This window comes from Lolium perenne, chromosome 1, assembly GCF_019359855.2.
Source record: "Lolium perenne isolate Kyuss_39 chromosome 1, Kyuss_2.0, whole genome shotgun sequence".
In the NCBI taxonomy this organism is placed as follows: Eukaryota; Viridiplantae; Streptophyta; class Magnoliopsida; order Poales; family Poaceae; genus Lolium; species Lolium perenne.
This window is the reverse complement of record NC_067244.2, coordinates 221,131,275-221,157,160: the sequence shown is the minus strand read 5'-3', so window position 1 is coordinate 221,157,160 and position 25,886 is coordinate 221,131,275. Positions and strand designations below refer to the sequence as shown.

General features: G+C 44.1%; 2 protein-coding genes across 2 annotated transcripts; both read left to right on the top strand.

The window, feature by feature from the left end:
* The first annotated feature begins 5,955 nt into the window (after nucleotides 1–5,955).
* On the top strand, nucleotides 5,956–6,705 carry LOC127325715 (19 kDa globulin-like). The gene has a single exon (XM_051352565.2). The coding sequence runs from the start codon at nucleotides 5,956–5,958 to the stop codon at nucleotides 6,649–6,651; it is 696 nt and encodes a 231-aa protein (XP_051208525.1). The 3' UTR covers nucleotides 6,652–6,705.
* A 1,876-nt stretch (nucleotides 6,706–8,581) lies between these two features.
* LOC127325801 (uncharacterized) lies at nucleotides 8,582–9,993 on the top strand. Its single transcript, XM_051352651.1, has one exon. It carries the CDS (start codon nucleotides 8,611–8,613, stop codon nucleotides 9,838–9,840), a length of 1,230 nt encoding a protein of 409 aa, XP_051208611.1. The 5' UTR covers nucleotides 8,582–8,610; the 3' UTR covers nucleotides 9,841–9,993.
* The last annotated feature ends 15,893 nt before the right edge of the window (nucleotides 9,994–25,886 follow it).

Genomic DNA, 25,886 nt, shown 5'->3' with positions numbered 1-25,886 from the left:
GCACAATTCTCATTTCAAAATAGCATTAATAAAAACTCCCATCGGGAGCGCGGCGTATATATTACATCCAAAAGATTGTTGGCACTGGCAACAGAGCCAGAATAAAACAAGACGAGGTTAAATTGTATCAGACTTTAATTACAGTAACAAAGCAAGAATCCATTCAAGGAGGAGCTGATGATGAGCCAGGGGCAGCTTCAGGCACGGCTTTGGTCTTCGCTTCGTCAACTAGCTTGAGCAGCTGGTTAGCACATGTCACTGCCAATTGTTTGAAGGGCTCAAGGTTGAATAGGCAATTTTTGTCATCTACAGACAATGCCTTAGACAACTTTTCTAGTTCGGAGCCTAACCCATGACCCATTAGTAGCTGAAAAGTAAGAAGTGCTCCAAACAATCGGGAGCGACGCTTAAGTACCTCTACAGGCTCAGAAGGGTCAACGAAGAAAGCATCTGCCATCTCGCTGAGAGTCTTGTCTTGTTTTATCTTCGGGAATATCATCGAGAACAACCTCGACAGTGCTCCCTTGGTTTTCTTCAGTAGATCAAGAACTTGGATGTTAGCATCAGTGTCAAGGGAGAGCGCATCAGACATTGAGTCCTCTCGGAGCTTGCGTGCTCGATTGATAGGCACATCGGCAGCAACTGAGAAGTGACGGATAAGCAAATCAGAGGATAGTATCACAGAAATATTTTGCACTCGAGCACGAAGGAACTTACCAAGCAAGTTCGTGATAGACTCGCGGAGGGCGCCTTCCTTTTTGTCAACAGCGACAGTAGCTTCGCGTCTGGCATCATCTTCATCCTTCATCTTCTGCTTTAGCTTCTTTAGTTCATCCTTCAGTAGGATGTCTTCATTCTGGGCTTCGGCTGTGAGCTTGTTAGCCTCCAGCACCTGGTCAGCCGAAACTTTGATGGTCTTCCGAAGCTGAACATTCTCAGATTCCAGGCGAGTAAATTGATCAGCAAAATCTGCCACAGCGTCAACTGTGGCATAAATTGGCTGCAAGGGAAAAGGTTAAGGAACTTCAGCCAAGCATGAAAATTCACCACAAAAGAAGAAAACTAAGTTAGATAGTCCATTTACATGATCACGAGCAGTCGAAGGAACGAGGGCGCTGCTAGGGAATATAACCTTCGACACCAAAACCTTTCCCACCGTCGTCCTTGAGGGCGGCGTCGGTTTGGCAGGCGAAGGATTCGACTCCTTGGCTGATTCAGCCCTCCCAGAGAACAACTTATCCCTCTTCGCGAGAGGGAGTTCGTCGTCGTCGTTAGAGCTGCTTGAAAAGCAAGGAGGTTCATCATACAAGAATAAAGAAGGCTAGTTGCAAAGAGAAGAAAATACTCACAGGTCTAAGTCATCTTCGGCAACGAAGAAACTTGTCGAACTTTTCGCGGTAGGAGGAGGCGATGCAGCTTCATCGGCATCATCATCTTGTCCGCTAGGACTTGATTCAGCCGTTGTGATCAGGTCCTCATTTATCCTCCTACATCGCTTACTCCTGGTGAGAACATCGTCTTCGGGAGCTTCGTCCCCTTGGATGTCACTGTCCTCAAGAGCTTGCTGAGCATCCTCGGTCTCTTCGGAGTCCTCGTCGTCATCCTCTGGTTCTACACCACTTTCGGGTGAAGGAGGGTAACATTGAGCTACAGTGGAAGCCTGTTGACAAGTGAGAAATTAGTGGAAGATTGGAGAAAAACATAATCATAATAATTGGAGCAAATGCAGTAAGAGTTACCTCAGCCGGAAGGTGTTTGAGATCATATGGAGAGCGAGCCGAAGTCAGGACAATGTTGTCCTTCATACTCAAGCAAGTAAGACGACGCACCTCATCGCGAAGTTCGTCACCCGACAGGTCGGCAGAGCTGACTCTCGACTTGTCATCCTTGCCAACGTACAGGCACAGCTGGTGGGGCCGAGACATCAGCGGCTGCACCCGACATTTTAGGAACACTGAGACTACCTCAGTGCCGCACATCGTTAAGCCTCCTGTGTTCTTCAGATCTACGACCTGTTTGAACAGCTTGTCGGCTATAGCGCTTTCTTCGGGAGACAGGGTGTTTTGCCAGTATTTCTTCGGCTCAGCCACCAGGACGTCCTCAAACGGAGGAAGATTGGAGCGCCGCCCAGATACTGGAGTATCTCGCAGGTAGAGCCATTAGTGGCGCCAGCCCTGGACAGACTCTTTCATCGGGAAGTTGAAGTAATCAACCTCCTTTCTGACAACAAAGCCAACGCCACCGACTACGGGGGGGGGGGGGCAGTGTTGTCGTTGTAACGCTTGACATAGAAGATTTTCCTCCAAAGACCCCAGTGGGGATCAATGCTGAGGAAAGCCTCGCAAAAAGTGATGAAGATGGAAAGATGGAGAATGGAATTTGGGGTCAGCTGCCAGAGCTGGATCCCATAGAAAAAGAGAAGGGAACGAAGAAATTTGTGGGCAGGAAGAGAAAGCCCGTGAAACAGAAAGGCGACGAACATAACATTAAAGCCCTTAGGGGGCTTTGGGCGAGTAGATGGACCTGGCAGATGGATGTCGTTGTCGGATGAAGAGATGAGGCCGAGGGTGCGCAGCTTGTTCACTTCGCGATTCGAAATGGTAGAAGCGCTCCAATCACGGCTGACTTTGCTCGAGCCTGACGCGCAGGTGCTCTTCTTCTTGCCCATGGCGACCAGAGCTTTTGAGAGAAGGAGCAGGGTGAAAGGCCGAGGAAGAAGATGAGCAGTGAGGGAGTGTAAAAAGTAAATATCGTGGCCATAACTCCGAGGCCATCGTGGGAGGTGGAAAGAGATCCAGTCGTACACGTGTCACTCTGAAGAAAACGGAACCGGCGGCCCATTATTCCCACGATGCGCGGAAATCGAGGAGGCACCTCGGTGAACGCACAAGCACTGGTCATTTCCTAAAAACTGCCCGCGCAAAAGTAGGGTGGGCCTGCCAGGTCACGTCTTTTCAGTCAAACCACAGCAGCGGTGATGTCATGAAAGGCGTTGACTCTGACTGAAGCATCCGAGGAAAAATTAAAATCATTGAGTGGATCAACTTGAGTCTATGCACGGTTGCAAACACCCGCACCTAGACTCGGGGGCTACTCCCATCGGGAGCGCTGGACGCGCACCCGATAAATTTGTGCGAGGAAGAAAGATTGAATACAAGGAGCTTAAGCTCTACTCCCATCGGGAGCGTAGATTGTGCACCCGACAAACTTTTCTACACTCCAGGATCATGCCCGGGGACGTGATTCTGTGTAGGGTAGCATTGTTTTGCCTTCAGCAATTAACCAGCAAAGCTGGGCACGCTACTCAACATCCTTTACGCATTAAAACTTTCAGAATTTGAAGCCCTGATGCAAACGTATCGGATGACCTATGAAGACTTGCAGAAAGTTTCAGCAGAAGAAAACATTCGAGTGGCACAACTTGAGTCTACGCACGGATTGCAAGCATCTGTACCTAGACTCGGGGGCTACTCCCATCGGGAGCGCTGGACGCGCACCCGATAGAAGAAGAAGATGTTGTCACGAGAAGGACAAGAATTATCAAGGGAGAAGAACATTTGGTGGAGGCATGCTTTAGTCTCTACCCGAAATATCTTCGGCTAGACACTCGGGGGCTACTGACGTGGGTATTACCCTTCGGGTAACTGTTATTGCCCTATCCTATGTGGCCCAACCGGAGGCCCATGAAGACACTCGATGGCAAGGTGGGCCACTATGGCGGTGCCGAAGAAGATTCCTTGAAGAACAAGACGAAGAAGCGAATCAAGGAAGGAAAGTCTAGAACTAGGATCTTTTGTAACCTAGTCGTACCCGGATAGATCTCTTGAGACCTGGCTCCCTATATAAGGGCTAGGAGAGGGGTTGCCGAGGGGCCCAATCAATCTTAGCAACTTTAGCCACCAAAAGTCTAGAGCTAGGGTTTCATAGCACTTAGCCTCTCGACGAGATCACAGTCGAAACCTTCGGCACCCCATTGTAACCCGATATTTTCATAATCAAGATCAGACAGGCAGGACGTAAGGGTTTTACCTCATCGAGGGCCCCGAACCTGGGTAAATTGCTCTCTCCGCTTGTTTGATAACCGATGTCTCGTGTGAGCCTACAGGATTCCATCTACCCTAAGCCCCAAACTGAGGGCATTGCCGAGGAGTACCCTCGACACCTGCATTATTATTATATAAAGTATATAATTAACCATCATGCATTTGTTAAACTAATTAACTAGCTAGAAATAATAGAAATTAAACTATGAACTACACACATACATATTTTATCAATGACACATGTAAGGTTCATGTTGCTAACCGCGATCGACGAGGAAAAATAAATGAGAAAGCTTAAGTGTGGCTCGGACACTTCATATCATGTTTGTTTCATGCTCTCGGGCATTTTATCGAACACCTTGTGTGCATAAGAGGATCAAAGCCAACCTACCACCCCTTGTGAATAGAAGTGGAACACCAAGTTGCTAAGTGAAGTGTGCTAAAGTGTATTTATAGGGGTGGGCCTATAGTCGCAGTTGGCTAGGCCAACCGGGACTAAAGGCCCGCCCGTCCATCAGCTGTCGACCGAGCCCGCTGGGTCCAGACCTTCGGTCGCGGTTCGCCTGCAAAACCGCGACTAAAGACCCCATTAGTCGCGGTTCAATTTTTTTGGAAACTAATGGGGTGGTATGGAAGCCCTTTTTCTACTGATGAGAGCGAACCCTGCTCCATCCGGTGCTATGATCTCTCATCCTTTGTTTCTTATTTCTATGTAACTACAAGTTCCCCTCAAAAAAAGTTTTTAACTACAAGTTGCATAATATTAGTATACATGTAGTACACGTGGCACTGGTCGAAAAAAGGGCATTGCCGTGCAGCCAATCATTGACGTGCGCTGCCGGAATCTTTGCCGAGCGGTCATTGCCGTGCGATTACGCACGGCAAAGCCTTTGCCGGGCATATAGGCCCCTTTGTCGGGCATATAGGCCTCTTTGCCGTACGATTTGTCGCACAACGTCTTGTTTTCTCGTAGTGCAATGTGGCATTTCACGTGACATATGGTGCATAGATGTTAGCTATCTTTGAAATCCGCTACTTTTGGAATAGTCACCACACCATCAACATTAATTAGAGTCCATATATTAGAGATTATTCCTACACACACAAAGGATCTGTTCTAGGAAACCTTTTCGTGTTAAAACAAACCCATACAACGACGTGGTGTGAATAGATGATGCGGAAAGCACAATCAAGTTCGTCGTAGATATATAGGAAATCGAAAATTGTTGTGAAGCCCTGTATAGTACAAACAAGATAGTTAAGTGGATATACAATCACCATCATCAATACTAGTGCAAAACACGTTGCATGCCGATCCAGTATATCCATCGGTACATGATAGAAATGATAATTAAAAACAACTTTCCAGCTCATCCTAAAACGCCTAGAGGGACAGTTAAGCAAAGCTCCAAACTTAATTTTCTGTCTGTCACCACAATCTCAATCGCTACAACAAACAATTCTGCTGATATATATCTTCTATGAAACTCGCCGTACATAACAGTGCACGTAAACATTCCACATCCATGTGGTACAACAATAAACCCCAGCCTCATCTTTTGTGAACAAATACATAATCAATTTTTTTAAAAAAAATCAACAAATCCGTACAGTATGCACACTTTTCCAGCTTGACACTCTACCCAACCTCATACACTTCTGCCATTGTATCTGAGAGATAATGTAAGCTTTTACCTTACCAAAACTGACAACGTGAAGTCCCTGATAATTGGTTTGCACCTTCACTCTTCCAAGCACTTCAACTAAAACATCTTCAAGCCAAGAAAGCTTGATTACCGTGCAAACAACCATATGTATTGTGCCGAACCATCACCTCTTCCATATAAACATCACCTCAGCACCAAGTATTCAAGTATACCAGAAACAAGAAGAACAAGCTAGCTTGAGAAATATGGGTAAGTTCGTCCTCCTCGCGGTGTTCCTCGCGACCCTGGTGGCCGTCTCCGTCGCCCAAAGCGTATCCGAGCAGAGCTTCAGGGACGCGCAGTGCCGGCGCGAGGTCCAAGAAAAACCGCTCTACGCGTGCCAGCAGATCCTGCACCAGCATCTGACCGGTGGCGGGCACGAGGGTGCCGTCAGCGTCCGGCCGTTACAGAAGGAGTGGGACACCAGGGACCTCTGCTGCCGGCAGCTCCATGGCGTCAGCCGCGGGTGCCGCTGCTCCGCCATCCGCGGCATGGTGAGGGACTACGAGCAGGCCATGCCGCCGCTGGGACAAGGGCGCCGCGGCTCGCCGGGGGAGCAGCCGGAGCAGGGATACTGCGGTGGCGAGACAGCAGAACACCATCAGCAGGGAGGAGGGTGCGATCAGCAAGGACAGGTGCTCCGCCACGAGAGGCCCCAGCGGCAGCAGCAGGGGGAGGCGGGACAAGGGTACTGCGGTGGTGAAACAGCTGAAAGCCAGCAGCGGCAACATGGAGAAGCTGTGTTCTACGGTGAGACTTCGAGACGTCAGCAAGGAGAGATTTTGTCGCGGCAGTTCGGTCGCGTGGGACTGATGAAGGGGCGCCGGTACGCGGCCGGGCTACCGATCGGGTGCCAGATTGAGCCCATGGAGTGCAGCGTCTTCTCCGCCGACCAGTACTAGGCTAGCTGAGTGATCTATGCAGCGTGTTAGCCCCGATAATAAGTGTGATAGATGTGTATGTTCGTTCATGCCCAAATAACGATCATAAAGACATGAATTCCTTTGTTACCGACTTTATTTAAGGAAATGTACAAATTAAACAACATGGAAATTTTGGTTTCAGCCATCAAACAAGAAGAAACAGTGAAACTTATTTCAGACTCAGAGCGTAAACAGTTGCAATCAAGGTCATGAACTTCTGATTACAATCTATCTTCAGATCAGTTAAATTACAATTTTAAGCTCGGTTCTATTTTTATTGTACTGGGTTGCTCTAACAATCTCCACCAACTTTAACTGTACACAACGCCACAACTACTAAATCACAATGCCACAACTACTAAATCACAATTTAGAATATTTAACTACATGCAAGATCTCAGAAATCAATCTTACCGCTGAAGATGACTAGAAGGAGCGCACAAAGATGCAGTGCATGCAGACGCCGGCCAATCTGGTCATCGAGCATGAGCCACACGGCACACGATGTCTCTGTTTGCTAGGATGGCGGCGAGTGATCGAAGGGACGCCTTCACCAGGCCTACGTCCACTGCAACACCATGGATACCATGCCGTTGTCTCCTCCACATCGGCCAGCTCCAATGAGGGTAATCGTCACCCGCACCTCCGGCATCGATGTCAGAACTCAAGATCGCCGTATTTATCGCTGGAGTTTACGCGGTGTGCATCTGCATGAACTTGATAAGTTTCAAACTATTGTATCCCCATGCTTCTCTCTGCCAGCTGAAGTGGTTATTACGATGAAGATGAACCGGGAGCATGGAAGAGAGCGAACGCACAATTTCTCATTGAGCAAGCAAACCCATTTGAGGGCATGATTAAGGGAACCACGGGATAGCATCCCTATTTTGCTTGAGAGGGAGTTAATGAAAACGAGAGGATCATGGCCAAATTCGTTTTCGATATAGGCATTAGCGGCAAGGCAAAAGAATTGTCCTGATTTTGTTTTGTAAAGCTGCGGTTGGGTTGGAAGAAGTAGGAACGAAAACAAGGCAAGAAACAATCACGATCTGAGTTAACGCATCATTCATTAATTTGATTGATCAACAGCAAGACATCGAACGGTTGCAGATGTTGTGGTGTGATTAAACGTACAGGATGAGTCCAATAACGATCATCAAATGCGTTGAGTGTCAAACGACCAACTCTCATTTAATAGTAAAGATAATTCTGCCTTCCGTGTTGGCTTTTTTTAATGAGGTCTTTTATGGTACCGAAATAGATTTAGGCTGTTTGTTTTTGTGGATCTAACGGTTTGTACGAAATAATACTGCCGCCTAAAACTGGAGTAGTATAAAAGATAGTAATGGAAAAACCGGAATAGTACTAATACATGCATAGTTAAAATCACAAACGTATCAATAGCAAAGAAACAAATTCCATGAAAAACCGAAGACCTCCTAATTGAAGCTTGCATCGTATAGATGCGCTGGCAGTTCATGGAGTGGCGGTGGTCAGCTGAAGCTACCGGAGCTGTTAGATCTTGGCTTACGAAAGCTAGAACTAACTAACAGAATACAATTTGACGGATGCCATTTGTTTGAGAAAGGTGGCTATGTTAGTTCCAGGCATAAGGTTTTTTAGGCGTATGTATAAGATGTCTTGCTGCAAGGATTAGACATATTACACAATATTCGCACATGGTCCAAAATTCTGTTTTACAAACTGCAAATCCTCTCTACCTTTTAACTCTTGGAAGCATTGCGCTCCTGCGCTTCTCCAACTGATTTTGTCTGATCATGCGGCTTCTAAATGTTAGCTAACCTCTCCGTGCACACAACCAAGTTCATGAACCTTCACCTCGTCCCTATAAAAACTCAGCCAATCTCCACAATCTCATCATCACCAAGAGCATCGAGCTCTACAAACAAGAGGTTAATCATTAGCAGTCCACACAAAATGGCTAGGTTAGCCTTCTTCTCGGTGGTCCTCGCAGTCCTCCTAGCCCATTCCGCCGCTGAAGGGGATAACATCCTACAGCTGCCCTCCATCGCTCAAGGGCATAACATCCAGCAGCTACCGTGCCAACTTCAGCTCCAGCAAAGCTCACTCGAGGCGTGTCGGCGAGTCGTGGACCAGCAGCTGGCCACTCAGAGCCCCTTCTTCCTCTCGCCACAAGCTCTCACCCCCAACTGGGTGCAGGCGCAATGCTGCCAGCAGCTCCGGGACATTAGCCGCGAGTGCCTTGCCACCGCCATCCGCCAGATCGTGAGCCAGTACGAGCATCAAGCCGTGGTGCCACTCGGAGAAGGATCGTTCCAACCTAGCGAAACTTTTCCACAGCAGCCAGGGCAAGGGTCGTACCTCCCTGGCCAGACTTTTCCGCAGCAGCCAGGGCAAGGGTGGCACCTCCCCGGACAATCTGTCCCGCAGCAGCCAGGGCAAGGGTGGTACCTCCCCGGCCAATCTTTCCCACAGCAGCCAGGGCAAGGGTGGTACCTTCCCGGCCAATCTTTCCCGCAACAACCAGGGGAAGGGTGGTACCTCCCCGGCCAATCTTTCCCGCAGCAACCAGGGCAAGGGTGGTACCTCCCCGGCCAATCTTTCCCGCAGCAGCCAGGGCAAGGGTGGTACCTCCCCGGCCAAACTTTTCCGCAACAGCCAGAGCAAGGGTGGTACCTCCCCGGCCAATATTTTCCATTGCAGCAACATCCAGGATCCTACTGCCCCAGCCAAACATTTCCGCATCAGCAACAGCCAGGGTCATACCGCCCCGGCCAAACTTTTACTCACCAGCAACAACAGAAGCCCTTTGGCTCCATTGAACAGGGCAAGCCAGTAGCCGGACAAGAGTCATCCGGCGAGGCCGCACAACATCAAGAACAAGGGACATCCTCCACCAGCGAAGCTTTCCCACCACAACAACAGGGAGAACTGTCCTTCGGTGAGTCGACCATGAAGCAGCAGCAGGGAAGCCAAGATCCCTCCCACGTGCACAACAGCATTTATCAGGGCGTACAAGGTCAGTACTGCGGCAAGCAAAGTCAGACGGGATTCGGTGGGTCTTCATCTCCATCTTTTTCTGGCACCGACCAGCAGGCAGCCCTCCTGAAGATACAACTAGAGGTGGTCGCTAGGGCGCGACAGATTGCAGCGCAGTTGCCAGTCATCTGCCGGCTCGAGGGCTAGCTAGTCGGTACTAGGCTAGAACTCTCCTTACTCGAATGTTGCCTGGGCATGCATGCACCCCTAGCTTGATAATAAACGTGACGTATGGTCACTGTGTTTGATGCAAGTATAATAAGAGCCGAAGAATAAAGTGCAACGAAATGCTTCTCCAAATATGGTGCTATATTATATGGGCTGCATGCCTGAACTCATTCTCAGCCAATGGGTGTAAACAAGCTCCGACTATCTCCACTCCAATGAATAATGCTTACAAAATTAGTCATTGGCCAAACTTTACTAAGTTTGACCGAACATATAGAAAATTATATAAACATCTACGATATAAAACAAATACACTATGAAGAGAGAGAATTCCGTTTTTTACCCCCTATTTTGTCAATTTTGACACTAATTACCCCTTTAACAAATTACCATCCTACCCCATTTAGGAAAAGTTTTGCCAAATTTTACACTCTTTAAAGAATTAGAGTGATTGGATAGGTGGTCCGCGCCATCTGATCCATGTGGCATGACATATATGCGGTTTTTACAAGCACGCACCTTGGGTAAGGAGAAATTCTGACAAGAATCTCAACGACTAAATCTCCTGGCAATTCGATGATTGTGGTGTTTGTGCATCGACTTAAACTGGTATGATTACATAAGTAGATAAATGCATCATCAAAAAAAGAAAAATAGGTAGCCATCGGAGAAATTATCTAAATAGCTTGTATCATTTAATCTTATACTCCGTATTTACTAATTGGAGGCACCATACAAGACACCATGTTAATCCACATCATCAAAATAATTAAGATCATTAGATCTAAAATTTATGGTTAAAATTAATTAAAGAGTTGTGATTTATGGTGTAACGTAAAAGTCACCTTGACACGTTTGGTTTTTTTTTTTTTTTGCTCTTTTTGGTACGTGAAAGATTGCGAGAAATTTAAAATACAGCTGGTACAAGGGCTAGACACAGTTTGGGTCATATACGTCGTCCAAGTAAACCGCTTCAATATTGCATCATGCGGCCCTAGAGTCTTATTTGTTTACACCTCAAATGAGCCGTCCCAAAACAATTTTCTTTTGTATAGAACGTGGTGGTTCCTAAGTATATTGCGTATGCATGCTTCTTAACAAAAAAGCCTTTAGAGAAATAACTAACCCTACAAATCTATCTAAACAGCCCATAGGAATATGATTATTGGTTTACTACTCCTGGCGAATAGGTTTTGGAGAAACCTGATACGATACGTATGCTCCTATGGAAAAAAGAGACTACAAAGAACTAACTGATCCTAGGTGTAATCGTGCAAATCCATGTAGCTAGCTTTGATACCTGCATCGACAGGCCAAAAAAAATATGATTAATTTATCCAGCCTAATAATTAGCGGTACATTGGAAAAAGTTACTGAGTATGTGTGCTCTTATAAAAAAAAAGTAAACGTGCTAGCAAGAATCGTAACACAAATTCAGAGATCAGTATGACGAGATGTTGATGTCCATCCCACGAATTCACGATCGGCATCCTAACACTGGGATTTTAGGAAGGAATGGCCATGGAGTTGGCTCGACAAGTTCCTCCTATGTCGCCGGATGTTGTTTTCATCCACATCCGAATTATGCATATGCAAAGTAATAATTTTTTTCGATAAAAGAAATATATTAATAGCGAGAGACACCAATTACACCCTGCCTTTGCAACAAGGCAATACCCTAATGGTAGTTACCGATGCACGCAGTCAAAAAAGAAAAAAGAAAACTAAAAAATAAAAAGACCCGGTACGATAATGCGAAGTAATATTCATACCATCCAATTTATATACATGATCAACCAACGAGAAATTTTGATTGTGTTGTATATTTTTCTTTTAATTAACTGCTTCTACATGATGCGTGGTTACAAGATGGGTGGATTACATATTATTTATTTGGGGATTGGAGAGTACAATTATTTGCATATGAGATAATCAAATATATATAAATATTTAAGCTACATGCATTCATTATATATAGTCAACATGTAATGAAAAGCTTCGAATTTCTGAAAAAAGATACACAAGAACCAATCCCATATTTTTTTTGTAATTTTACCTGTGATTGTACAATTATGTAAAATAAATCTTGAAATTTTCATTAGTGATTTTATAGAGAAACTACTTATTGTTGACTATAAAATCACATAATTTTGGTAAGTAGTTATTTAAGAGATTATATTAATTTTCTACATGAAACCATGTAAAAAGGGTGTTTAATAGCTATGTTCTATTCCATGAAGTAGATGAAAGAAGGAATTTTTTTTATATCAAATAATATGCCTATGAATAAAAGATTGAGTACATAACACCTAGATGAAGTTGTAAAATCATATTTCTTACATAGTTCCTAAAAACGATGCTGCTTCCCACTATATGTCAATTTAATGTTGTGAAACAATTTATGGCTCAAAAAGAATATTTAAATCCATGCAATCCATAATAGATATACTGAAGGAATATAGCTCTTATGGTTCAATGCTAAAACCAAGAAAACGATTAGATACATGTCTATTAATTCCATATAAAATAATTAATTTTTTCTGTTATTTGTATTCATGCAAATTTTTCATGAAAGAAATAATAAAAGTGCTAGCGCGTGCGGATGGACGGGTTAATGACTAGTTTTACTAATTAGGACAGTGCATCTTAAATAATAGAATGCATCACTAAAATTACCTAAAAAGCATAATGGTACATAAAAAAATAACATGAGCAGGCATATACATAGTGCATCGACACAACGGGTATGGAATAATTAAAACCCCAATATTTCCAACTCTAATTAACCTCATTGCACTTGAGGAAGGCAAAAAACTTACCAATGAGTGGATGAGTTCTGAGAATATGTGACGGGTGCCGCCAACGAATGACAAGCCACAAAAGTAGCCGATGGTGTCACAGCACCTACCGGTGGCATGTTCGAGTGTACGAAAAGGCCGATGTGCTGCTACTAGGACTTGGAGGTAACATTGGAAAAACGGTGACCTCCTGGAGGTGGGGGCATCGGAGTCCACGACAACAAGGTCATTGTGTTGCTAGGAGGCATCGTCAGAGAGCATGGTGAACTCCTTCTACAGGGAGCTGTCATCGGAGTCCATGGCAAGCTTATCATGCTGCTGTTGGTAGGCATCATTTGAGAACTCGGTGACCTCCTGCTACAGTGGAAGGCGTTGGACTCCACGGAAAGCTCGTCGTGCGGATGCATATGCTGGATGTCCATGTCGCAGTCCACGACATGTTCCTGTAGCTAGCTAGGGGAGTGGTCCCGCCACTCCCTTTGTTGGGATTTCAGATGTGGTAGAAAGAATGGAAAACTTGTGCGCAAATCGATCGATGTACAAGAAAAATAGCGGAAGAAGTTGATGGGAGACGAAATTATATACCGTGAAATGGCTTTTCCTCACTTATTGAGGATGAGTGACGAACATCAACAACAACTACGATAGGCGAGCAAAGCAACAAAAGCGACGAGCATCCAAAATTTTCAATATGAGGACTAAAGTGATATTTCACTCGTAAAAGGATTATTTCGCAGAACTTTGAGGAGTAAAGTGGAAAATCCCATTTTGAAGCGTATGAACCAAGTCTCGCATTGTCACAACTTATTAACTGATATTTTCCATATACGTACACTCCCTCCGTCCCACGAAAGTTGTTTTAGATTTCTCAAAATTTAGATGTATTTCTCTAGACATTATTTAGTATGCAGATACATCTAAATTTAAATAAATTAATACATCTTTTTACGGGGCAGAAGGTGTATATGACTTATTAGTATATAGTAAAAGAAGGTAAATTTACATAAGCTCTCACTTCACAAAAAGCTAGCTAGCGTGTTTCTTTCATGTACTCTGCGCCGTATAAAGGACACATTTTTTCGATAAAGGATGCTTTATTATTTTTGGAAGCAATTACATCCAGCCTCTGCATAACCAGGATGCACACAGCCGTTTTGTTGTCTCAAGTCCAAAAAGATAAATAATAAAAAAACTAGACGAGATACATATCGGAACGATGAATCATATAACGCCTAAGGAGTAGGTGGGACATCTATCCGTAGACTATGCTGCCACCCATGTAGGGAAAAAGTATCCCTCGCCGTAGCCTCCAACCGTGTACAGACCTCCGTAAATAGGTCTCGGTTCTCCACTCGCTGAAGAGGTAACCACGAACGGAGAATACCTATACATCTGTAGATAACCTGCAACACAGAACAATTTATATCATTAAAGATCTTGTCATTTCTACATAGCCAAAGCGCCCAGATAACTGCTAGCACCCCCACCCTAAGAAGAAACTTAAACCTTGAATCGATACCATGAAGCCAATTGCCAAAGACATTGGCGACACTAGTCGGAGGATACAGGGTAGACGCTACTTGGATGACTGACCATATAGATCTCGCGAACTGGTACTGGAAGAATAAGTGTTTGATTGTTTCGTCCTAATGACAAAAAACGCACCGTGTACTTCCATGCCAATTATGCTTAACAAGATTATCTTTGGTGAGAATAACCCCACGACGAAGATACCATCCAAAAAAATTAATTTTTAATGGTATCTTCATCTTTCAAATCTTCTTATTGCTATCAACTGGTAAATCAGAGAGAAGGATCGCGTTGTAGAAAGATTTTACGGAAAAAGTACCATCTACATGGAGGTTTCATCTAAATTCGTCTGGTTCAGGCGATAAATGAATATCTCCGAGCTGTTGAATTAAGGTATTCCATGCCACAAGTGTTTGACCAAGTAAAACCCGTATGAACGTCACATTCGGAGGTGAGGTAGCCATTACAGTAGCAATGGTATCACCTTGACGATGAGCAATCCTATATAGAGCAGGATACCGTTCACTTAAGGGTGCATTGTCTAGCCAAGCATCTTCCCAGAACCGTATCTGTGCTCCATTCCTGATAGAGAAAGTGCCATGGCGAAAAAATACATTTTTTGTCGCCATTAGCCCAGCCCAGAAGTGAGAATCCCCTGGTTTCCAAACCACTTGGGATAGTATCTTCGAACCGATATACTTTCTCCGAAGAATAGTTTGCCAAGTCTCATCCTCAGTGAGTAGCTTAAACAGTCATTTACCCAGTAGAGCTGAATTCTTGACCTCCAAGTCATGAACTCCAAGCCCTCCTTGGTCTTTGGGACTACAAACTATACTCCACTTAACCAGTCGATATTTCTTTTTCTCGTTGTCCCCTTGCCAAAAGAATCTGGATCGATAGTAATCGAGTTTATGCAGAATTCCTTTGAGTAGGATGAAAAATGATAACATATATAGTACCATATTTGTGAGTACCGAATTAATGAGTACCAATCTTCCTCTGAAGGACAAAAATTTACCTTTCCAACTACTAAGGCGTTTTTGTAGTCTTTCTTCCACTAATTTCCATTCCGCGATTGTAAGTCTCCGATAATGAATCGGAATACCCAAATAGCGAATCGGAAATTGGCCTTGCCCGCAACCAAACAACTCTGTATACAGAGTCATATCATTTTGGGCATCACCGAAACAGAACAATTCGCTTTTATGGAAATTGATTTTCAATCCTGACAATTGCTCAAAAGCCGTCAAAATTAATTTCAGATTTTGAGCTTTTTCCAGATCATGATCCATAAACAGAATTGTATCATCGGCATATTGAAGTATAGATAAACCACCATCAACCAGATGTGGAATCACTCCTTCAATCTGGCCATCTGCCTTGGCCCGCTCTATTAGTATAGCCAGAATATCCGCTTCAATGTTAAACAACATCGGTGATAACGGATCCCCTTGGCGTAACCCTTTTCGTATTTGGAAATAGTGACCGGTGTCATCATTAACCCGGATTGCGACACTACCTCCATACACAAAATCATTTATCAGAGCACGCCACTCTGGAGAAAAACCTTTCATCCTGAGTGTCTGCTGTAGGAAAGACCACTTGACTTTATCATACGCCTTTTCAAAATCTAGTTTTAAAATAACCCTATTTAATTTCTTAGAATGCATCTCATGTACCGTCTCATGCAAGACCGCCACTCCATCAAGGATGTTCCTTCCTTGCATAAAGGCTGTCTGTGATGGCTGGACAACATGATCCGCAACCGTATTAAGTCTAATGGTGGCCACTTTCGTGAAAATCTTGAAACTTACATTTAAAGGCAAATATGTCTATATTGTTGAATCCTTTCTGCCTCATTAACTTTCGGTAACAAGATTACTTCACCAAAATTTAGACGAAATAATTCTAGTTATCCAATGTGTAGGTCACTGAACAAATCTAGAAGGTCCGATTTAATCGTATCCCAGAAAGTTTGCTAAAACTCGGCTGGAAAACCATCAGGACCCGGTGCTTTGTTGCATTCCATTTGGAAAACTGCCTTCTGAACCTCTTCCTCGGTATAAGGTGCGGTTAGTAGACCATTTTCCTCAATGGAAACTTGGGGTATATCGTTCGTTAAGTCCTCATTAAGAAAGAAGGTGCTTTCCTCCGGAGGACCAAACAAACCTTTATAATAATTAGTAATGTAAGATTTGAGTTGCTCATGGCCTTCAATCAACCCTTCATCTTGAATAAGAGAGTGAATACGTTTTTTCCGATGTCTCCCAATGGCTAAAGCATGGAAATATCTCGTATTTGAATCTCCTTCCAATATGAACTGGGCTTTGGATCGTTGATACCATTTGAGTTCCTCCTCGCGAAGAAGACTCGCCATCTGCGCATTTGATTGATTTTTAAGTTCAATCTCATGCGTAGAAAACGGTCTAACCTCCGCAATAGCCTCAAGCTCATCAATAACATTTGATAAGCGAGCCTTCTCTTTTTTAAGGATACCAGCCGTATGGGCAGCCCAACCAGAGAGATGTTTGCGCATTGTCCGCATCTTATTATTCCATCTCAGAATTGGAGAGCTGCCTGATAACCCACAAGTATAGGGGATCGCGATAGTCTTCGGGGGTAGTATAACCCAAATTTATTGATTCGACACAAGGGGAGGTAAAGAATACTTATAAGCCTTAACAACTGAGTTGTCAATTCAGCTGCACCTGGAAAAGCACTAGCAACAGGGGTGATGTGAAAGTAGCAGTAATATGAGAGCAGTAGTAATAGTAACACAGCAGCAGTAATAGTAACACAGAGGTAATATGATGACATGTAGAACAAGTATTTGATGATGAAATATGGACCGGGGTTCCCAGCGATCTACACTAGTGGTAACTCTCTAATAAGTGACAAGTGTTGGGTGAACAAATTACAGTTGGGCAATTGATAGGAATCAAAGGCATTAAGAAAGAATATCAGGCTTATTAATTATGTAGGCATGTTTTCCGTATATAGTCGTACGTGCTCGCAATGAGAAACTTGCACAACATCTTTTGTCCTACCAGCCGGTGGCAGCCGGGCCTCAAGGGAAACTACTGGATATTAAGGTACTCCTTTTAATAGAGTACCGGAGCAAAGCATTAACACACCGTGAAAACATGTGATCCTCACATCACTACCATCCCCTCCGGTTGTCCCGATTTCTGTCACTTCGGGGCCATTGGTTCCGGACAGTGACATGTGCATACAACTTGTAGATACAATCTAAGCAATAAGTATAGAGCTTAAATCTAAGATCATGGCACTCGGGCCCTAGTGACAAGCATTAAGAATAACAAGATTGCAGCAACAATAACTTCACAAACTTTATAGATAGACTAATCATAATGTATCATCCATCGGATCCCAACAAACACAACACCGATTACATCAGATGAATCTCAATCATGTAAGGCAGCTCATGAGACCATTGTATTGAAGTACATGGGGGAGAGTATACCGACATAGCTACTGCTAGAACCCGTAGTCCATGGGGGAACTACTCACGGAGCATGATGGAGGCGGTGGCGTCGATGGAGATGGCTTCCGGGGGCACTTCCCGTTCCGGCAGGTGCCGAACAGAGTTCTGTCCCCCGAATTGGAGTTTCGCGATGGCGGCGGCGCCCCTGGAGTCTTTCTGGAGTTTCGTCAATTGGTACTGTGTTTTTAGGTCGAAAGGGATTTTATAGGCGAAGAGGCGGCGCAGGGGGGTCGACAGGGTGGCCTCACCCTAGGCCGGCGCGGCCAGGGCCTGGCCCGCGCGGCTAGGTGGTGTGGGGCCCCCTGGCTCTCCTCCGACTCTTCTTCGGTGTTCTGGAGCCTTCCGGGAAAAATAGGAGGTTTGGCGTTGATTTCGTCCAATTCCGAGAATATTGCCCGAACAGCCTTTCTGGAACCAAAAACAGCAGAAAACAGGAACTGGCACTGTGGCATCTCGTTAATAGGTTAGTTCCGGAAAACGCATGAAATCATCATAAAGTGCAAGCAAAACATGTAAGTATTGTCATAAAACAAGCATGGAACGACAGAAATTATGGATACGTCGGGGACGTATCAGCATCCCCAAGCTTAGTTCCTGCTCGTCCCGAGCAGGTAAACGATAAAAAGAATAATTTCTGTAGTGACATGCTACTTACATAACCTTGATCATACTATTACAAAGCATATGAAATGAATGAAGTGACTCAAGGCAACGATCTATAGTTGCTAACAAGTAGATAACATATAGCAAAACTTTTCATGGAGAGTACTTTCAAGACAAGCATCAAAAGATTGCACAAGAGTTAACTCATAAAGCAATAGATTCAAAGTAAAGGCATCGAAGCAACACAAAGGAAGATATAAGTTTCAGCGGTTGCTTTCAACTTTCAACATGCACATCTCATGGATAATTGTCAACACAAAGTAATATAATGAATGCAAATATGCAAGTATGTAAGAATCAATGCACAGTTGACACAAGTGTTTGCTTCTAAGATGGAAGGAAGTAGGTATACTGACTCAACATAAAGTAAAAGAATGGTCCTTCAAAGAGGAAAGCATCGATTGCTATATTTGTGCTAGAGCTTTGGTTTTGAAAACATATAGAGAGCATAAAAAGTAAAATTTTGAGAGGTGTTTGTTGTTGTCAACGAATGGTAATGGGTACACTAACTACCTCGCCAACCGGACTTTTAAGAGCGGCTCCCATTTTATTTTATTTTTGGGTGGCACTCCTTCCAACCTTTCTTTCACAAACCATGGCTAACCGAATCCTCGGGTGCCTGCCAACAATCTCATACCATGAAGGAGTGCCTTTTTATTTTAGTTTTATTATGATGATGACACTCCCCCCAACCTTTGCTTACACAAGCCATGGCTAACCGAATCCTTCGGGTGCCTTCCAACAATCACATACCATGGAGGAGTGTCTAATTAGTTAATTAATTTGGGACTGGGAATCCCATTGCCAGCTCTTTTTGCAAAATTATTGGATAAGCGGATGTGCCACTAGTCCATACGAGAGTCCGTCAAAAGTAAATGACAAGGTTGAAAGCTAAACACCACATACTTCCTCATGAGCTATAAAACATTAACACAAATTGAGAGGTAATAAATTTTGAATTGTTTAAAGGTAGCACTCAAGCAATTTACTTTGGAATGGCAGGAAATACCACATAGTAGGTAGGTATGGTGGACACAAATGGCATAGTGGTTGGCTCAAGGATTTTGGATGCATGAGAAGTATTCCCTCTCGATACAAGGCTTAGGCTAGCAAGGTTGTTTGAAGCAAACACAAGTATGAACCAGTACAGCAAAACTTACATAAGAACATATCGCAAGCATTATAATACTCTACACTGTCTTCCTTGTTGCTCAAACACTTTTACCAGAAAATATCTAGACCTTAAGAGAGATCAATTATGCAAACCAATTTTGACAAGCTTTACGGTAGTTCTCCACTAATAGGTTTAAACTACATGCAAAAACTTATGATCTACTTGAGAGCTCAAAACAATTGCCAAGTGTCAAATTATCCAAGACATATGAGCCATTTTCTTTTCCCAACCAAATAAAGATAAATATTGTAGCTTCCAACTTTTATTCATTGAACATTAAAAGTAAAACGAAGAACAAGTGTTCATATGAAAAAGCGGAGCGTGTCTCTCTCCCAATCAAGGATTGCTAGGATCCGATCTTATTCAAACACAAACAAAACGAAAAATAAACACACAGACGCTCCAAGTAAAGCACATATGATGTGACCGAATAAAAATATAGTTTCAGGGGAGGAACCTGATAAGTTGATGAAGAAGGGGATGCCTTGGGCATCCCCAAGCTTAGACGCTTGAGTCTTCTTGAAATATGCAGGGATGAACCACGGGGGCATCCCCAAGCTTAGACTTTTCACTCTTCTTGATCATATATCATCCTCCTCTCTTGACCCTTGAAAACTTCCTTCACAACAAACTTCTCATAAACTTCATTAGAGGGGTTAGTACTTAAAAAATTTGAATCCACCTTGGTCCTGTAGTGGCACATTGCAAGAACTCAATAAAACATTAGCTACAGCTCTCTACGTCTAGAAAACCTCGCTTAAAGTCCACAAGAGACAATGCAAAAAACAGAGACAGAATCTGCCAAAACAGAACAGCCAGTAAAGACGAATTTTAATAAAATACTTCCGTTGCTCAAATCAGAAAACTCAAAACTAATGAAAGTTGCGTACATATCTGAGGAACACGCACGTAAATTGGCATATTTTTCTGATTTTTCTACAGAGAAAACAGCCCAGATTCGTGACAGATAGAAATCTGTTTCTGCGCAGAAATCCAAATCTAGTATCAACCTTCGATTAGAGGCTTCACTTGGTACAACAAAACACAAAACTAAGATAAGGAGAGGTTGCTACAGTAGTAAACAACTTCCAAGACACAAATATAAAACAAAGTACTGTAGCAAAATAACATATGGGTTATCTCCCAAGAAGTTGCTTTCTTTATAGCCATTAAGATGGGCTCGGCAGTTTTAATGATGCACTCGCAAGAAATAGTATTGGAGGCAAAAGAGAGCATCAAGAAGCAAATTCAAAACACATTTAAGTCTAACATGCTTCCTATGCATAGGAATCTTGTAAATAAACAAGTTCATTAAAAGCAAAGTAACAAGCATAGGAAGATAGAACAAGTGTAACTTCAAAAATTTCAGCACATAGAGAGGTGTTTTAGTACCATACAAATTTCTACAACCATATTTTCCTCTCTCATAATAATTTTCAGTAGCTTCATGAACAAACTCAACAATATAACTATCACATGCATCATACTTTCCATGATTTCCAAACACATAATTTTTATCCAGTTCAAGAATAGTGGAATTAAAACTTTCAAACTTACTTTTATTAATAATATAACAAGGTAGTTGATCAATCTCAAGAGATATGGGACTCCTAGATAAAGTCATGAACTCTCCAATCCCATTTTCATTAGTAGTACAATTAATATTATCAAGTAACATAGGACCATCATCTAGAGCTTTATCATAGACATTTGCCAAACAAAATTCTTTAGTACCATGCATTTCGACATCAGGCACAAACAAAGCATTATCATAAGATTTATCAAAGTAGCATGGATTATCATATATAACAGTAGCATAATTATTCTCACAAGTTTTACTTATAGGTACTATTTCAAGAGAATCCACAGGAACATAACATTCAACTTCTTTCGGTAAGCATGGAGGACAATCAAATAGTGTAAGAGATGAAGAGTTACTCTCATTAGGAGGTTGGCATGGGTAGCTAATCCATTCTTCCTCCTTTTGTTCGTCGCTCTCCTCTTCTTTTTCATCCAATGAGCTTTCAGGTTCATCAATTTCCTCCTCTTTTTCATCCAATGAGCTTTCAGGTTCATCAGTTTCTTCTTCCACAGGTTCCTGCAAATTGTGAGTACATTCTTTTGCATTAATGAGTCTCTCTTTATAATCAATGATATAAGGATTATTACCGAAGCATTCTATGCAACAATTAAGGATAGAAGAGACATAATCTTTAAGGTCCTTACAAACAACACAAGTTTCATAATTCTCAACCATGAAGGATTCGATCTCAGAGGCTCCCATAAACACGACAAATTGTTCTACCTCTTCGAACCCATAATGAATATAGCAATTCCGATTATAGTTCTTAATTAAAAATTCCTCACTAAAGCCACATTGAAATTTAAGATGTTTAGTATCCTGTTGAGAGCAACAGTTTATATCATGGCGTTTAAGCAAGATTTTAGCAATTGTATTCACTTTTTCTATCATAGCACTCATTACTTCACCAGCTCTTGATTTCCTATAATTATTATAACATTCTATGAGCTCCAAGTAGGTTGTTGGTTCTCCCATAACAGCAGTTTTTTAATTTTTTGGTTTTTCAAATTTTTATGGATTTTTGGGTATATGAGACAAATAAAACAAGACAGAAATAAACTAAGCAAAAGTAAACTACGCAAACTAATACTAGACAGAAATAAACTAAGCACAAATAAACTAGACAAAAGTAAACTAAGCAAAACAAAATAAAATAAAACAGAGAGAGAGGTAAAGTGTACTCCCCAGGTGAACTTATGAGTAGAGCTATGCCTCCCCAGCAACGGCGCCAGAAAACAGTCTTGATAACCCACAAGTATAGGGGATCGCGATAGTCTTCGAGGGTAGTATAACCCAAATTTATTGATTCGACACAAGGGGAGGTAAAGAATACTTATAAGCCTTAACAACTGAGTTGTCAATTCAGCTGCACCTGGAAAAGCACTAGCAACAGGGGTGATGTGAAAGTAGCAGTAATATGAGAGCAGTAGTAATAGTAACACAGCAGCAGTAATAGTAACACAGAGGTAATATGATGACATGTAGAACAAGTATTTGATGATGAAATATGGACCGGGGTTCCCAGCGATCTACACTAGTGGTAACTCTCCAATAAGTGACAAGTGTTGGGTGAACAAATTACAGTTGGGCAATTGATAGGAATCAAAGGCATTAAGAAAGAATATCAGGCTTATTAATTATGTAGGCATGTTTTCCGTATATAGTCGTACGTGCTCGCAGTGAGAAACTTGCACAACATCTTTTGTCCTACCAGCCGGTGGCAGCCGGGCCTCAAGGGAAACTACTGGATATTAAGGTACTCCTTTTAATAGAGTACCGGAGCAAAGCATTAACACACCGTGAAAACATGTGATCCTCACATCACTACCATCCCCTCCGGTTGTCCCGATTTCTGTCACTTCGGGGCCATTGGTTCCGGACAGTGACATGTGCATACAACTTGTAGATACAATCTAAGCAATAAGTATAGAGCTTAAATCTAAGATCATGGCACTCGGGCCCTAGTGACAAGCATTAAGAATAACAAGATTGCAGCAACAATAACTTCACAAACTTTATAGATAGACTAATCATAATGTATCATCCATCGGATCCCAATAAACACAACACCGATTACATCAGATGAATCTCAATCATGTAAGGCAGCTCATGAGACCATTGTATTGAAGTACATGGGGGAGAGTATACCGACATAGCTACTGCTAGAACCCGTAGTCCATGGGGGAACTACTCACGGAGCATGATGGAGGCGGTGGCGTCGATGGAGATGGCTTCCGGGGGCACTTCCCCGTTCCGGCAGGGTGCCGGAACAGAGTTCTGTCCCCCGAATTGGAGTTTCGCGATGGCGGCGGCGCCCCTGGAGTCTTTCTAGAGTTTCGTCAATTGGTACTGTGTTTTTAGGTCGAAAGGGATTTTATAGGCGAAGAGGCGGCGCAGGGGGGTCGACAGGGTGGCCTCACCCTAGGCCGGCGCGGCCAGGGCCTGGCCCGCGCGGCTAGGTGGTGTGGGGCCCCCCTGGCTCTCCTCCGACTCTTCTTCGGTGTTCTGGAGCCTTCCGGGAAAAATAGGAGGTTTGGCGTTGATTTCGTCCAATTCCGAGAATATTGCCCGAACAGCCTTTCTGGAACCAAAAACAGCAGAAAACAGGAACTGGCACTGTGGCATCTCGTTAATAGGTTAGTTCCGGAAAACGCATGAAATCGTCATAAAGTGCAAGCAAAACATGTAAGTATTGTCATAAAACAAGCATGGAACGACAGAAATTATGGATACGTCGGGGACGTATCACTGCCCCCGACCGGTCTCTCCCAAACCTTCTTAACCATATCATGAAAACCCTCTCGATGTAGCCAACCAAGTTCAAATTTGAACGGCCGTTTACAAACAGGACGGGGATTCCCAGTAGTTAGGAGGATGGGGGCGTGGTCAGACAGTTTTTCAATACGTTCTAGTGCACGGACATACACCATAGGGTATTTATTTTCCCATTCGGTGTCCATCAACACGCGATCTAGTTTCTCGTATGTGGGTTCAGGCAAGCTGTTGGCCCAAGTAAACTGTCGACCGGACATGAACACCTCTCTTAAATCAAGGCTATCAATGAAAGCGTTGAACAAGAAAGGCCAATGTCCATCGAAACGGCCTTTACTTTTCTCGTGAGGAAATCTCAACAAATTAAAATCGCCTCCGATTAAAATCGGATATGGATTATGTTTTGTAAGATTTACCAATTCACGAACAAAGTCAGCCTTAAAAGCATCTTGGGCGGCACCATACACAGCAACCAGACTCCACTTGAAACCGTCTGCTTTATTCTGAATGTCGAGCTTAATATGATACTCTCCATCAGAACTAGCTAAGACAGTCATGGTATCTATATGGACGCCAAGTAAAATGCCACCGGACCTACCACGAGGCGGGCGAGAAAACCACTGAAAGTTAATTCCGCCTGACAGTCGGTCGAGAAAACTTTGTGTGAAGTTTCGCCTACCCGTCTCCGATATAGCAATAAAATCTAAATCATAATCTCTACAACCATCGGCAATGTGAGAATGCTTAGCCAAGTCACCAAGACCTCTGCTATTCCGAAACATGCCATTCATCGAGAAACTATTTAAGATTTAGAATTTTTGCCATATCTACGAGATTTCTTTCCAGCCGATGATCTAGAACCACGTTCAGAGGCATTTAGATCATAAACTGAACTAAGCTCTGAGTGTTCTAAATCAACTTCTGTCACACTTCCAACTATAGCCGAGAGAAGATGACCATCTAGGATGTCATCATCGTCATCATCATCCACAATGGAAGCAGCCGACTCAGTGGATCCATTTGGAGCAACCGTTAAACGGTCAAGCTCCGTCTATCTCAACACATGAGCTGAAGCTAAAATCTCATCCGACCTACTACCCAACGAGACCCCTACACTACTCAAATTCGAAGAAATTCTAGTATCAGAAAATGAAGTGAACGACTTGGATGAATTTCTAGTACCTGCCGTGTCGAGGTTCTTCACCGCCTTGCGCCGCATGGCCCTCTGCATCACATCTTCATCCATAGCCCCCGCACCGTCCTCCGTTGTAGCATACCTCCCACTCCTCCTCACCGTCGGTTGAGCAACCGGTGGAGGAATAGTGGGGCGAGGTTGCAGTACGGCGGCAGCTGGCGTAGGCGGACTCAAGCTTGATGAAGATGGCACCGACCCCGACACCAGAGTAGGCGGCGACCCTAAAGCTGGTGAAGATGAGTTCGATGCAGGGGTAGATGGCGTAGAAGCCCCCTGCACCGAGCCCGACCGCGACGCTGAAGCGCCCCTAGGCGAAGAAGGCAAAGGGGACCAGCTGGGGCACCTCCCCAGCCTATCCTGCTCCTCCACCCGAGGCTCCTGAGACGAAGGCTGCACCACCCCAGACCCCCCGCACGGCGACGGAACCACCAGGCTAGTGGCCGGCTGCTGCTCGGTCGGGCTAGGGGCCGGGTGCTGTCCGTCCGGGTGAGAGGCCGGCTGCTGTCCCTCCATGGCGGGGGCCGGCTGCTGCATCTCCAAGCCGAAGGCCGGCTGCTGCGGGCTCACCGTGTCCTGGGTCGGTTGCTGCATCACCGAGAAAACGGCGAGGTGAAGCTGCACCACCGAGCCGAAGGTCGGTGGCTGCTGCCCCTCCATGCCGGTAGCCGGCTGCTGCGTCGCCAAGCCTAGGGCCGGCTGTTGTGGCCGTGCCGTGTCTTGGGCCGGCTGCTGCACCGCCGCAACAGTGGCAGAGTGCTGCGGCATTGCCGAGCCCAAGGCCGGCTGCTGCTGCCCCACCACATCCG

What these genes read in the sequence shown, in the direction of transcription:
- LOC127325715 (XM_051352565.2), top strand. Translation starts at nt 5,956, where the DNA reads ATGGGTAAGTTCGTCCTCCTCGCGGTGTTCCTCGCGACCCTGGTGGCC.
- LOC127325801 (XM_051352651.1), top strand. Translation starts at nt 8,611, where the DNA reads ATGGCTAGGTTAGCCTTCTTCTCGGTGGTCCTCGCAGTCCTCCTAGCC.